This window comes from Kogia breviceps, chromosome 1 (genome assembly GCF_026419965.1).
Source record: "Kogia breviceps isolate mKogBre1 chromosome 1, mKogBre1 haplotype 1, whole genome shotgun sequence".
Taxonomy (NCBI): Eukaryota; Metazoa; Chordata; class Mammalia; order Artiodactyla; family Physeteridae; genus Kogia; species Kogia breviceps.
In genome coordinates, this window is record NC_081310.1 from 1,174,748 (window position 1) to 1,187,630 (window position 12,883).

General features: G+C 61.1%; 1 protein-coding gene across 2 annotated transcripts; it reads left to right on the top strand.

The window, feature by feature from the left end:
• The first annotated feature begins 5,582 nt into the window (after positions 1-5,582).
• PHLDA3 (pleckstrin homology like domain family A member 3) lies at positions 5,583-8,963 on the top strand. 2 transcript variants are annotated; one of them, XM_067027059.1, is made up of 3 exons: positions 5,603-6,065; positions 7,024-7,254; positions 7,341-8,963. In XM_067027059.1, exon 1 carries the CDS (start codon positions 5,634-5,636, stop codon positions 6,003-6,005), a length of 372 nt encoding a protein of 123 aa, XP_066883160.1. In that variant the 5' UTR covers positions 5,603-5,633; the 3' UTR covers positions 6,006-6,065; positions 7,024-7,254; positions 7,341-8,963. The 2 variants fall into 2 exon arrangements, with proteins under 2 accessions (XP_058915554.1, XP_066883160.1); XM_059059571.2 differs by lacking the exon at positions 7,024-7,254 and having other exon boundaries at positions 5,583-6,065.
• Positions 8,964-12,883: the final 3,920 nt, after the last annotated feature.

Genomic DNA, 12,883 nt, shown 5'->3' on the forward strand with positions numbered 1-12,883 from the left:
CTCCACACCGGTGGTTGCGGTGCATCAAAATCACCTGGAGGCTGGTTACGACACAGGCCCCAAACCCCGAGTTTCTGACTTGGCAGGTTTGGGGTGGAGCCTGGAACCTGCATTTCTAACAAGTTCCCAGGTGCTGCTGCTGACACACTTGAGAACCGCCGCTCTAGACCCTTGCTGTCCAAGTATGTTCCGTGGAAGCTTCTAGAAAAGCAGAATCTCAGGTCTCCCCCCAAGCCTACGGAATCAGAATCCGCGTTCACAGGATTCCCCAGGTGAACCGTTTGCACCTTGCAGTCTGGAAGCGCTGTCTGCACCGCACGGCCTCTTCCTTCCTGGGAGTCCAGTCCAGGCGGCCCGGAGGAGCCGTCCGACCCCAGTTGCCAGGGGTCTAGGGGGGACCTGGGGAGTCCCGTGTTTCCCAGGGCGGGGGATGGGCGGGCGAGCCACAGGGGTAGGAGGGGCTGCACACCCAGCCCAGGGGTTACTCTGCTGTGGTGCCTACCCCCACCTCCAGGAGGCCCTGCAGTGCCCACCTGGGGAGTTGCCAGGCCAGCTTTCCAGCTAGCCCCAGGGATTTGATTTGATTTTACGAATATACATAATACACATGTATTTAATGTCATGTATCCACCATTATAGTATCATAAAGAACAGTCTCACTGCCTTAAAAATCCCCTGTGAACCTCTGGTGGTTATTATTATCATTCTAAATAATATACCTAGACCTCTCCTTGTTTGTTCATTCCCTCTAGGCAGCGTTTATTGACTCCTGACAACGAAAGAATATGGGAAACTCTGTCCTTACCCCTCTTCCTCCTCCCGGTTTCTTGCAGTTACATCGCCATTTCATCCACTCACTCAGCAGTTATGTGCTGAGGCCCCCCTGTGTGCCAGGAGACAGTCTAGGTGCTGGGTCTACAAGGGTCAGGAAAGCAGATAAAACTGCCTGCTGGCTTGGCATACGGCCTACATTCCAGGGGAGGAGACGCACAATAACCAAGGAAAGTATCCAGACCTGTAGACGGTGACACGTGGTATAGAGAAAAGTCAGGCAGGGAAGGGGATGCAGGATGTGTGCCTGTGACTGTGAGTGTGACCGTGTGTGTCTGTGACTGTGTGTGTGTCTGTGTGTGTCCGTGACTGTGTGTGACTGTGTGTGTGTCTGTGTGTGTGTCTGTGTGTGTGTGTGTCTGTGTGTCTGTGACTGTGTGTGTCTGTGTGTGTGTGTCTGTGTGTGTGTGTCTGTGACTGTGTGTGTGTCTGTGTGTGTGTGTCTGTGTGGACTGTGTGTGTGTCTGTGTGTGTCTGTGACTGTGTCTGTGTGTGAGTGTGACTGTGTGTGTCTGTGTGTGTCTGTGTGAGTGTGACTGTGTGTGTCTGTGACTGTGTCTGTGTGTGTGTGTGTCTGTGTGTGTCTGTGTGAGTGTGACTGTGTGTGTCTGTGTGTGTCTGTGACTGTGTGTGTCTGTGACTGTGTCTGTGTGTGTGTCTGTGTGTGTCTGTGACTGTGTCTGTGTGTGTGTCTGTGTGTGTCTGTGACTGTGACTGTGTGTGTGTCTGTGTGTCTGTGACTGTGACTGTGTGTCTGTGACTGTGTGTGTCTGTGTGTGTGTGTCTGTGTGTGTCTGTGACTGTGACTGTGTGTGTGTCTGTGTGTGTGTGTGTGTCTGTCTGTGACTGTGTGTGTGTCTGTGTGTGTGTGTCTGTGTGTGAGTGTGACTGTGTGTGTGTCTGTGTGTGTCTGTGACTGTGTGTGTGTCTGTGTGTGAGTGTGCTGCGGGGGGGTGGGATTTAAACAGGGTGGTGGAGTCGACCTCACTGAGAAGGTGATGTCTGAGCGCAGAGCTGTGTGAGGTAAGGAAACAACCTAGAGATGCTGCAGGAGGAGCGCCCGGGCCGGGAGGAGCCCGTGGCCTCGCGGCCTCGCGGGCTGGCTGGTGAGGAGGCTGGCTGGAGGTGGGGGAGGGGCGGCGTACAGGTCAGGAAGAAAGGGGCAGGCGCCCCAGGGCTGCATCACCGAGGGGCCTCAGGCTCTGGAGGATTGCAAGCAAAGGGGTGATGTTTACATCTGTACCGTGTTAATATACATTCTCTTTGTAAATATGATGATCTTCAGTGCTTGTTCTATGGACTGAGCCTCACAATGAATGAACACTAAAGCGAATTTATAATAAGATTAAGTAAACATTGTCGAAAACAGCAGAGATTTTACTCCTTGAGCCTCTCTGGGCCCCGTCCTTCCTCCCATCCCATCCTGTTCCCATCCTCCTTTCTACCCCGTCCCAGGCAGCCACCTGGAGCGGACCCGACGCCCTACTCCCCGCTAGGGAGGCTCAGAGCACCTCCAGCCTGCTGCGCCCTGGGGCCGTTTTGCAGTCCAGCCCACTCCAGCTGGATGCAGACAGACTGAGGGTGCAGACCAGCTTCCCCAGGGGGGAGGTGCAGGGGCTGAGGGAAGAGCCAGCCTCGGTTCTGGAATTGAGTGAGTGTCTCCGGGACTCGGCACTGCCGCAGCCAAGCCCCGGAGGCCGAGTGAGAGCTCCATACCCAGGGGCGGTGCTCCCCGGGGTGGGGTACAGATGCCCAGGCAGGCAGGGCGTGCCAGCACAGCCCCCTGCACCCTCTGCCCCTCTAGGTCCTTCTGAGGCTCGGGTCATCCAGCTTGAGTCTGAGCCTCTCCCAGATGCGGCCACCAGGCAGACACCAGTCTGGGGGAAAGGTTTAGAATGAGCCGTCTCCCCTCGTCCCCGGGGCTGGGGTGGGGGGGGGCAGGACTCCCAAGTTCCAAGGACCTACGCAGGACACCGGGGAGATGTGAGGCTGTGAACAGGACATGTAATCGGTAACGACCTTTCCAGCGATAGAGTAGAGTATGCCCTGCTGAATTTCCTCCCACGGCCTCCCCTTTACCCAGTACTTCTGTCTTTTTCGGCCCATTCTCCTGTGTCCAAAGGCCTGGCACTGCTCCAGCCAGGAAGCTGAAGAGGACAGTGTGGGTGGCTGGTTCACGCCTAAAAGGAACGCTGTGTACCGAGATGCTTACAGAGAGGTGGTGTGGTGTCAGCCAAGAACCCTGGGTCCTCTCAGGCACCACACAATCTCATCCCAGCTTTGCCATTTACAAAGCTGTGTGACCTCATCTAGGTTGCTCAGCCTCTCTGATCTCATCTGCCACGAGACTCAAAAACACGTGAGAGCGCTCTGTAAATTTTCAAAGCCCATATGTTTGTGAGTTCACCTGGGTCTGGAGACAGCACCGATGTGTCCCAGGCCCCGAGGAGGAGGAAACGACAGCGATAAAACAGTCAGGGACAGAGCTGGTCTGGAGCCCTGTTTCCTCGGTAGAATTCTGGATCGTGCAGGACTGTGCTGGGCTGGTACACTCAGGAGACGCCTATGGAGGGACGGAGTGGGGGCCGTGGGTGTTGGAGGCTGGAGAGAGGCCCCAGGAGGGCATGGTTGGCGGGCAGGTTGAGAGCTCGCGGGTCCCTGGAGCTGTCTATCTTGGTTGCCTCTCTTCTCTCATGGCCTGACCACTCCCTCCCGTGGAGGGGCCTTCTGGAAGTTAGGGGGTTAGCTGGCCCACGTGTGCGTGCGCGCGCGCGTACGCGTGTGTCTCCTGCGGCACACGGGCTGCAGAGCTGTGGGGGGAAGACGAGAGCTCCTGACGTGGGGGCTGCTGGGGAGGGACCCTCTCTGTTCCCATTAGGCTCCACGTCACTGGGCAGGAGAGTGGAAGCACAGGGTGTGGGTACAAAGAGGTCTTATTACTATCATTGTTACAAGTCATTATTCCCATAATAAGCTATTATTAACATGTATATGAATAGGTCCCTAAGAAATGGGAAGTCCTGGAGGAGCTGACCAAGATGGGGTGGCATTAGGACCCAGGGAGCCGGGTCCTCGTCGTCCTCTAAAGTCAGTAAAACTGGGGCATGAGGTGGAATAATTCTTTTTTTCAATTAATTATTATTATTATTATTATTGCTGTGCCTCACGGCTTGCAAGAATCTTAGTTCCCAGACTGGAGGCCTCAGCAGTGAAAGCTTCGAGTCCTAACCACTGGACCACCAGGGAATTCCCTAGAATAACATTTCTTGAGACTCTGAGAGTTACCAGCCTCCGTCCTGGGTTTTTTTTTTTTTTTTTTTTTTGCGGTACACGGGCCTCTCACCGCTGTAGCCTCTCCCGTTGCGGAGCACAGGCTCCGGACGCGCAGGCTCAGCGGCCACGGCTCACGGGCCCAGCCGCTCCGCGGCACGTGGGATCCTCCCGGACCGGGGCGCGAACCGGCGTCCCCTGCCTCGGCAGGCGGACTCTCAACCGCTGCGCCACCAGGGGAGCCCTGTCCTGGGCTTTTCACAAATGTCATCTAACTTATTCACTAGAGCTCGTGAGATAAGAATCAATTAATCCTCCCATTTGACAGATGAGGAAACGGAAGGACACGGCCACCAAGGTGGAAGAGTTGAGGGTGGAACCTAACTCTGCAGAGCTGGTATCTTTACACCACACTCTCCAGGTAGAACAGGGAGGGGAGCCTTCTTCCTGCCCCCTCCCTCCGTCTTCAGCTCAGCGTCCGGGGAAAAGGCCCTTCTGGGGGCCGGCGCGCGGGATGGAGGGAGGTTGACTGAATCTGCGGAGGGGAAGCGACAGGCCGGGGTCGCGCTTGGCCTGGGGCTGACTCCGCCAGGCACGGACCAGGTGGGCTGAACCGCAGGCCCCTCGGGTGTGTGCCGAGGACGCAGGCGTTGCCATTGCCGGGTGACCCGTGGGGGGCGGGGCGGGGCGGCCCCCCCCCCTCCTCCACCGTGGGGAGGGGAGGCCGGGGGACCTCAAGGCTCTGCCCTCCTCAGCCTCACTGGACGGGGCCAGGCGCAGGCCAGTGGGTCGTCCAAGCAGAGACGGCTGTGGGCAGCCTGTCTGGGGCCCAAACCGAGAAATCTGCAGATGGGGGAGGAGCCCACCTTAGGCTTGACCCCCCGCCTCCCCCCGCCCCAAGCCCAGGGTCGGCCTCATTTTTCTGACTGCGCAACGCCAAGGGGGGGCTGGTCGAGCCAGGAGAGGGGGCAGAGGCTGGGGGCCAGGACTGCTGCGGCCTGGGAAGCTCCAGCAGCTGTCGGGCAGCCCCCATCCCGTGCGAGTCCCAACCGGTGCCAGGGCGCGACCACGGAGCAACCCCCCTCCCCCCACGCAGCGACCCCCTCACGTCTGGAAGACGCCCCCTCCTCCTCCCCCTCTCTATCCACCCGCCCCGCCCCCCCCAGTCCAAGGCCTGGAGGAGCTGTGGTCCCCAGAAACGGCGGATAGGAGGCCTGAAGGCGCCCCGCCCCCGGGCGCGCAGGGGAGAGGAGCGAAGGGGAGGGGAGGGGAGGGGAGGGCAGGGCCGGCCGGGCAGGAATGCTCGGCGCAGGAGGCGGGCGGCGGGCGCAGGACATGTGAGGGCACATCCCGCGAGCTGCTGCCCGACGCGCAGACGGCCCGGGGAGCGAGCGGGCGAAGGGGCGAGGGCGGGCGGGAGGCCGCGGAGCAGCGGCGGGGGCCGGAGCCCGGCGCGGGAGGCAGCGGGCGCGCCGGCCGGGCCGCAGGCAGAGCCGGCGGGGCGCGCCGCGGCGCCGGCGCAGCGCGCGCCCATGACGGCGGCCGTGCTGCGGGAGGGCGTGCTGGAGAAGCGCAGCGGCGGGCTGCTGCAGCAGTGGAAGCGCAAGCGCTGCGTGCTCACCGAGCGCGGGCTGCAGCTCTTCGAGGCCAAGGGCGCGGGCGGGCGGCCCAAGGAGCTCAGCTTCGCCCGCATCAAAGCCGTGGAGTGCGTGGAGAGCACCGGGCGCCACATCTACTTCACGCTGGTGACCGAGGGCGGCGGCGAGATCGACTTCCGCTGCCCGCCCGAGGACCCCGGCTGGAACGCGCAGATCACCCTGGGCCTGGTCAAGTTCAAGAACCAGCAGGCCATCCAGACCGTGCGCGCCCGGCAGAGCCTCGGGACCGGGACCCTCGTGTCCTAGGCCGCAGGCTAACGGCTTCGCTTCCCGCGGCCATGGACGCGGTGTCGTGGGGCGCGTCAGGTGAGTTCTTGGGGTCTGAGCCCCCCTTCCCTCTTGCCCCCCCGTCTCCTCTTCCCCCCCCGGAGGAAATGCCCGCCCGGTTCCCCCCGCCCCAAGCATGCCGCCCCAAAGCTGGCCGTCCTAGGGCCAGTGCGGAGGGAAAGCCCAGGAGTCGACCCTGGGTGCCTGGGCCTGGGGCCAAGAGCCGGCCTGCCCCCGGGGGCCGGGCAGGGGTCCCGAATGTGCCCGCAGCGCCGGAGAGGAAGGTGGCGGCTTGAGCACCACGCCCCCAGGTTGGTTCTGCCCCGACCCGGGTGGAAGAGGCCGGCGGGGCCGCCCTCCAGGCGGCTGGACCTCCACCCTCACCCAGGCGGCTGGACCTCCACCCTCACCGAGGCCGGGCTCCCGGGCTGTGGCTTTCAGGGAGCTGGGGGGGGGCGGCGGGGGGATGAGCTCGCCCCCCACCCCTTTCTGCTGCGATGACGCTCATGCTGGAGCTTGACCGTGGCATTGAGGCGGGAAGACAGCCTCCCCCGGTGACAGGCTTCTCAGGGTCGGGACCAGAACCAAGGAGTCCTAGTTCCCAAGGTGGGACCTTGGTGGGAGCTGGGCTGGGCCTGGGCGCTCCACTACCCGTTCTCAGTGGTGGGTTTTGGGTGAGCCGTTGGGAAACCAGATCTGGGGGGTGTGCAGGCCAGGCCGCTGATGCCAAGGAGGGTGGGCCTGTCCGCCTGCCCCGGAGTGAGTGCCCGCCATGCTGGCTGGGCCGAGAAGGGAAGCTGGAGGAGGGGGTGGGGGCGGGTTTGTGGTCAGCAAGGCTCAGGGGAGGGACCAGGAATAGAACCTAGAGACTGTGGCTGCTGGCCCCGTGCCCTCTTCCCCAGACGCCGCCCCCCCCCCCGGGGGAACCTGTATCCCCCCTGCCCCACTCCCACCGCCCTCCTGACTCCCCCTGTCCTGCGGCTTCTCACCTCACCAGGGAGGGTCCACCGAGCCTGGCGGTCGCTGCACACCCCCGGCCCTCCTGTTAACCGCCTCTCGTGGGGCAGCGAGGGGTCACCGAGAGGCCAGGCAGGAGGCAGGCCTGCAGTCCTTAGAGCTGTGATCCTCTTCGATCCCCCAGGCCTCGGAGGCAGGGGGGAACGACAGCCGCCCGCGAAGATCACGGGGTGTTGTACAAATGCCCTTTTCTCCTGAAACGTCCGCGCAGGTTGGGAAGCTCTGGTACAAACAGCTACTGTGGATTCTCACCACCCCAGTGTCTGCCCTGCCCTGACCGCTGTTCTTTCTCGCCAGTTTCCATGCCCCCTTTGGCTCGCGGGGCGTGACGGCGCGCCATTTGGTGAGGCAGAGGCCGTGGACACGTGGAGGAGGCGTTGGAGCGTAAGGGGCGGCCGGGGCCGGGGAGCAGGTCAAAGGCCCCGAGGGGCTGAGGATGAAGATCCAGCCCCCCGGTACTCAGACTCTCAGGATGTACCGGCTCAGGACCTCCCAGCCACCGGCCTGGCCTCCGAGATCGTGATGGAGAGCTGGCCTCCAAGCCCTCTCCCGCCACGGCCCTGTGTCTCTTCTGCAGACTGCTAACCAGGCCCCCGGCTTGGTGCCGTGCCCGGAGGAAGGCAGTCCCCCCGGGAGCGCTGAGCCAGCGCCCCAGGACTCGGGAGGCCAGGCTGGCGCTCAGAAGAGGAGCCACCTGGGCTCGCCTCTGGCTTTACTTTGGCGGGGGTAGCTGATGGGTCTGAGGCCCACACCTGGGGGTCATCTGCTGCTTGGGTCCTTCTGGGACCCCCACCCATCCAGGCCTCTCTTTGCACAGTTCTTGCCCTCTCCTGCCCCTCTTCCTCCACTGCGGAACTAGGCCTGGAGGTGGCGGGGTGGGGTGGGGGGTCAGCCATTACCATTTCACGCCCGTCCGCAAATGCACGTGCCCTGCAAAGGGCAGTGACCACACTGTTCGCTTGCTGAGTGGAATTCTTTGCCCGCCGCTGAGACCTGGTGCTTGGAGCATCTGTGTCCTCACCCCACTTTCCCAGTCCACACCCCATCCTGAAATCTCCAGCCTGGGGAGGGAGAGACCCTGCAACCCAGGGGACATGGACGCAGAGGTCCTAGGGGAGGGATCAGGAGGCCTGCACGGGCCAACTCGGTCTCGAGAGGTGCCCCTCTGCCTGCTCTCCTGGGGGGGCGGCTCTGCGTCCTGGGTAGGGCCTGTCTCTGTCATTTACACACTTGGGCCTTGTACATTGACACCGTAAGTCTTCTCTACGGGATGGTTGAAAAGGAATAATTTCAGCAGTGGGGAAACCGAGGTACAGAGACACAGCTGTCCTGAGTTACACAGAAACTGCTGATCGGGTAACCCACGTCCGGCCTCCCCTGTCGCCACGCGGCGGCTGCTTGGCAGGAGCAGGGAGGCTGAATGTCCCCGGCGACAAGTCGAGGTCCCTCAGCGCTTCCAGCCTGTTTGTTCTGCATCAGATTCCTCCTCCTGTCCCATCACGATCTCTGTCCTTTGTCCCCGTCCCTCAGAGTCCTCTGTGGCTTCTTGCTTATCTGACATGTGAACCACATCTTACAATCAAATAAGAACTTACGAGTTACCAAGGAATTTTTACAGATAGTCTCATTTATGATCTCCTGAGGCTGCACACCCAGCCCACAATGGCAGATAAGCATCACCTTCCGTGCCAGCTAGTGTGCTGTGATCAATTGGTGATGTCTGCCATGAGCTTTGGGAGAAAGGTGGGGAGGTTGGCAGCTCTTGTATATATGTGGGTGGAGGAGGTGGGGAGAGCATGGTGTCTGTCACTGTTTTCTTGATGCAAGCTACATGAAAGGCTTAGCTTCTCCATCCTGCTCTAAAACAGCAGCCTCTAAACTAGAATCCTAAATAAATAAATAAATAGAAATAAAATAGAATCCTTGCTCTTTCCATCGAGCCCAAAGGCGACTTTGGGGATGGTGACGGTGAGGATTCAGGGAGGCGTGCGGACACTCGGACGTGGGAGCGTGTGTGTGCGCAGGCGGAATCGGGGTGCGAGACGTACCCGTCCAGCAGACGTGCCAGCGCCTCTTGCAGCCAGGTGCTGCGCTGGGGCGCGGAGATGAAGAAACACCTGATCTGAGCCCAGAGCCCAGGGCGAGGAAGTGCCTGCCGTGCCCATGGAGGGGTGTGAGCGCCACACGCAGTGCCCTCCTGCCCGGCCCTGCCCTGTCCGCGGCGGGGCTCGCAGGGATGGTTCTGGAGCAGCAGGGGCACAGCCAGTGTGGGATGTCTGCAGGGGCACACGCAGTGCAGGGGGGGAGCGGGCTCCAACTCCTGGCCCTCCCTGCTTTTTGGGAACAGCCAGCCCTGTTGATTCCAAGTTTGCTTTGGTTCCTATCGAAACCCAGCTTCGGCTGCTCCCCTTGCTAGGAGGTCCCAGCCCCTCTAAAGGGGGTGCTGCTGCAGGACCCCCTGCACAGACCCTCGAACAGACTCTCAGCAGACACCAGTGCCCGTGGCAAGTGTTGGGATGGGGATAATCACTCGAGCCCCGTAGCTGCTTGGAGGCGCCAAGAACTCACAGCACGGGGCACAGTGAGTTTCGTTTTTTAAAAGACATGTGGGGCTTCCCTGGTGGCTGGGCTTCCCTGGTGGCGCAGTGGTTGAGAATCCGCCTGCCGATGCAGGGGACGCGGGTTCGTGCCCCGGTCCGGGAGGATCCCACGTGCCGCGGAGCAGCTGGGCCCGTGAGCCATGGCCGCTGAGCCTGCTCGTCCGGAGCCTGTGCTCCGCAACGGGAGAGGCCACAACAGTGAGAGGCCCGCCTAGCACCAAAAAAATAAAAAATAAAAAAAAAAAAAAAAAAAAAAAGACATGTGACCTCTCTGGGGTGTCTCTCTGCTTCCTGGGATCAGGGGTGTCCTCGCCATTCTGGTAAGGAGTGCTCGGCTGGACCACAGGGCAAGGTCAAGGTCTTCTGGGGGCACAGAGGCCCGGACGGTGCCAGCAGACATGCACGAGATGGAAAAACTTCGCTCAGTTGGGGCCCGAGGATGCCGTAAGGCCAGGGCGGGGCAGCCGCCACCGTCTTCCCATTTGCCTCCGCAGCCCTGGGCTCACCCCTGCCCGATCTCTGAGTCATCAGTGGGAAAATGAGACAGGGCAAGTCCCAGCCTGGCGGCAGCTGGGAATCCACTGAGGCCGGCGGGTGGGGAGGCGGGGGAGAAGGGCCCGGCTGGCTCTAGTCAGGTGAGCTGGGCTGGGAGCTGAGGCTTTGGCGAGAGCCGGCCTGTTGCAGGCGATGGGGACGAGTGCAAAGAAAGAGCTGCCGGAAGCAGAGGGTCTACGGCAGGAGGGAGCGGGCATCGCGCCCGTGAGCCTGGAGTCTGGCCTTTCCCGGAAGCTGGGGTGTAGGGGCACCTGGGCGGCCGCCCCACCAGGCCCGGGCGCAGGGCCCCCGGCAAGCCTCTGATTCGCCGTGCGCAGAGCTGCCGGGAGGCTGCGCGTGAGCCCGGCCTGACCTCCTCCAGCCACCTGAGTGCCCCGCCCCGGACGCGGTTCACCCTCCCCGTTAAAGCCTCCCGAGGTTTCCCCGACACACAGGGAGGAGTCCCAGCTCCCAGGGAGTGTGCCCTCCGAGGTCAGGGCCCTTTCCAGTGCCCGTCCCCACCGTCCCCAGCCGGGGCCCCTGCGTGGGAAGCGCCAGGTCCCAGGACTGGCTTGGGGGCCTTTGCTCACCCCACACCCCCCGCCATGGGGAGCCTTCCCGCTCAGTCCAGGCCGAGGAACTGCTCTCGGCTCCTCAGCCACGGCTCTCCCGTCACCACACTGCCTGGCGACGGTCCGTCACTCCCGTCACTTGTATGTTCCTGCTGCCTCCGAGTCCCTGGGACAAGGCAGGCAGTTCATCGTCACGATGGCAAACGGTAACCGAGCTTGCTCCGTGGGCACTGACCCACGGCCAGCACAAGGGAGTCACGGAACGCCCAGCCGCTGAGCTCGTGGATTGGGTTTTAGGTTCAGAAACTGAGGCCCAGAGAGGTGATGTGACTGTCAGGAGTCACACAGCGGCTAACTGGCGGAGGAGCCAGGATTCGACTGGGCAGTGGGCCTCTAGATGTGTCCTCTGAATCCACACCAGACGAGTACTTCTCACAGGACGAGCAGGTGAGTGACAGAGTGAGTTTGCCCGCGATTTCCTGGGAGAAGGGAGCTCACAGGCGGGCGCTGTGAGTCCGCACTGAGGCCTGGGGGCCGCGTGAGGGCCGAGAAGGGACCCTCCACAGACTCAGGTGCAGGGGGCTGCAGGGGTGGAGGGGTGACTGCAGCCAGGCCTTGCAACAGGAGGAGACGCAGGGAGGTGTCGTGTCCCCGGGTTGGGAGGACCTGCGGGTGCCCACAGGATGGAGGCTGGGGCAGGACCCCCCGGAACAACGGAGGGACCCCGGGTCGGGGGAGGGGCGTCAGCACGCTGGGACAGTGCCGGCCTGTGTTGCCCCAAATGCTGTTTGTCTCATCACCTGGGCACAGGGACCCCATCCTGCAGGGACAAGGGCTCTGGGCTCAGCAGACGTGGCCCCATGTGGCAGCACCCTGGTAGGGCTCACCCCCCTGCTGGGGCGACCGACCATCCCAGCTTGCCTGGGACTCTCCTGGGTTTAGCACTGAAAGCTCTGTGTCCCCAGAAGCCCCTCACTCCTGGGCACTCTGGGACCGTTGGTCACCCCCCTCCCAGCCCTGCCCAGGGTCGGGAAGCCTGGCCTCTCCCACCCTCCCCATCTCAGCAGTCAGCCCCGCCCACAGCCCTCGGCCCTGAGAAGGGACCATGCAGAGTCCCGGGCTGTGAGCTACCGTGCGACGGCCCATGGGCTCCTCCATCCCCTACGCTGGCGCCAGCAGACTTTCCTGCCGTCCTCAGAGGACGGTCAGGGCCCGGCTGCAGGGAGGAAGGAGAACCAAGTGTCCTCAGGGCTCTCCAATCAGCTCCACACCTGCTGCACCAGTGCCGAGCCTGCGCCACCTGCCAGGTACCGGAGCCAGAGCAGGCAGACTGGACGGGGAGGAGGGTTGTGCGGTGGGGCAGAGCTCTCGGGGTGGGGCGGGATGCAGGGGACGTTTCAGGTGGTCCTTCCAACGGGGTTAGGAGTCTGACTCTCAGGGGGTGGGGAACGCACAGGGGAAGACCTGGCCTGGGCAAAGTTGCCAGAGCTGGAAAAGGTGAGGTGGCACAGAGCCTGGGAGCACAACAGCTGAGCACAGAGGAGGTGGCTGCCTTGGAGCTCCTGGCTGTGATCTCCGCTTCTCTCTCCAGGCAGCGGGGAGCCCATCTCAAAGCCCCTGCTCTTACACACACAGCCCTTTATTTTATTACATTGAAGAAAAATGTGAAAGGACAGAAAATTGTAAAGAGGGAAACAAATATCATCTCTGTGTTCCCATCTTCGAGATAATCTTTGCTAGCATTTTGGTATATTTCCTTCTACATTTACTCCTATGCAAATATATATGTAATATATAATTATTATATATGATTTGTATTATGTCATTATTTTTCACACATGGGTCATTATGTGGATTATATCTTGATTTTTTTATATATTAACATATTGTGTTATGAGGCCCTGACATTAAATATTTTAATGCCTGTATATTATTCTATTATGTTTATATTATTTATTTGACATTCAATCCCTCATTCGTTGGATCCCCATGTTTTTTTGTTTTTTCCTTTGTTATATATAAGGCTGCAACGAACGTTTGCCTATTTACTTATTTATTTATTTTGTTTTGCGGTACGCGGGCCTCTCACTGTCGCGGCCTCTCCCGTTGCGGAGCACAGGCTCCGGACGCGCAG

Bases quoted from the DNA above. Each gene is read 5' to 3' on its own strand.
- PHLDA3 (XM_059059571.2), top strand. From the start codon at position 5,634: ATGACGGCGGCCGTGCTGCGGGAGGGCGTGCTGGAGAAGCGCAGCGGC.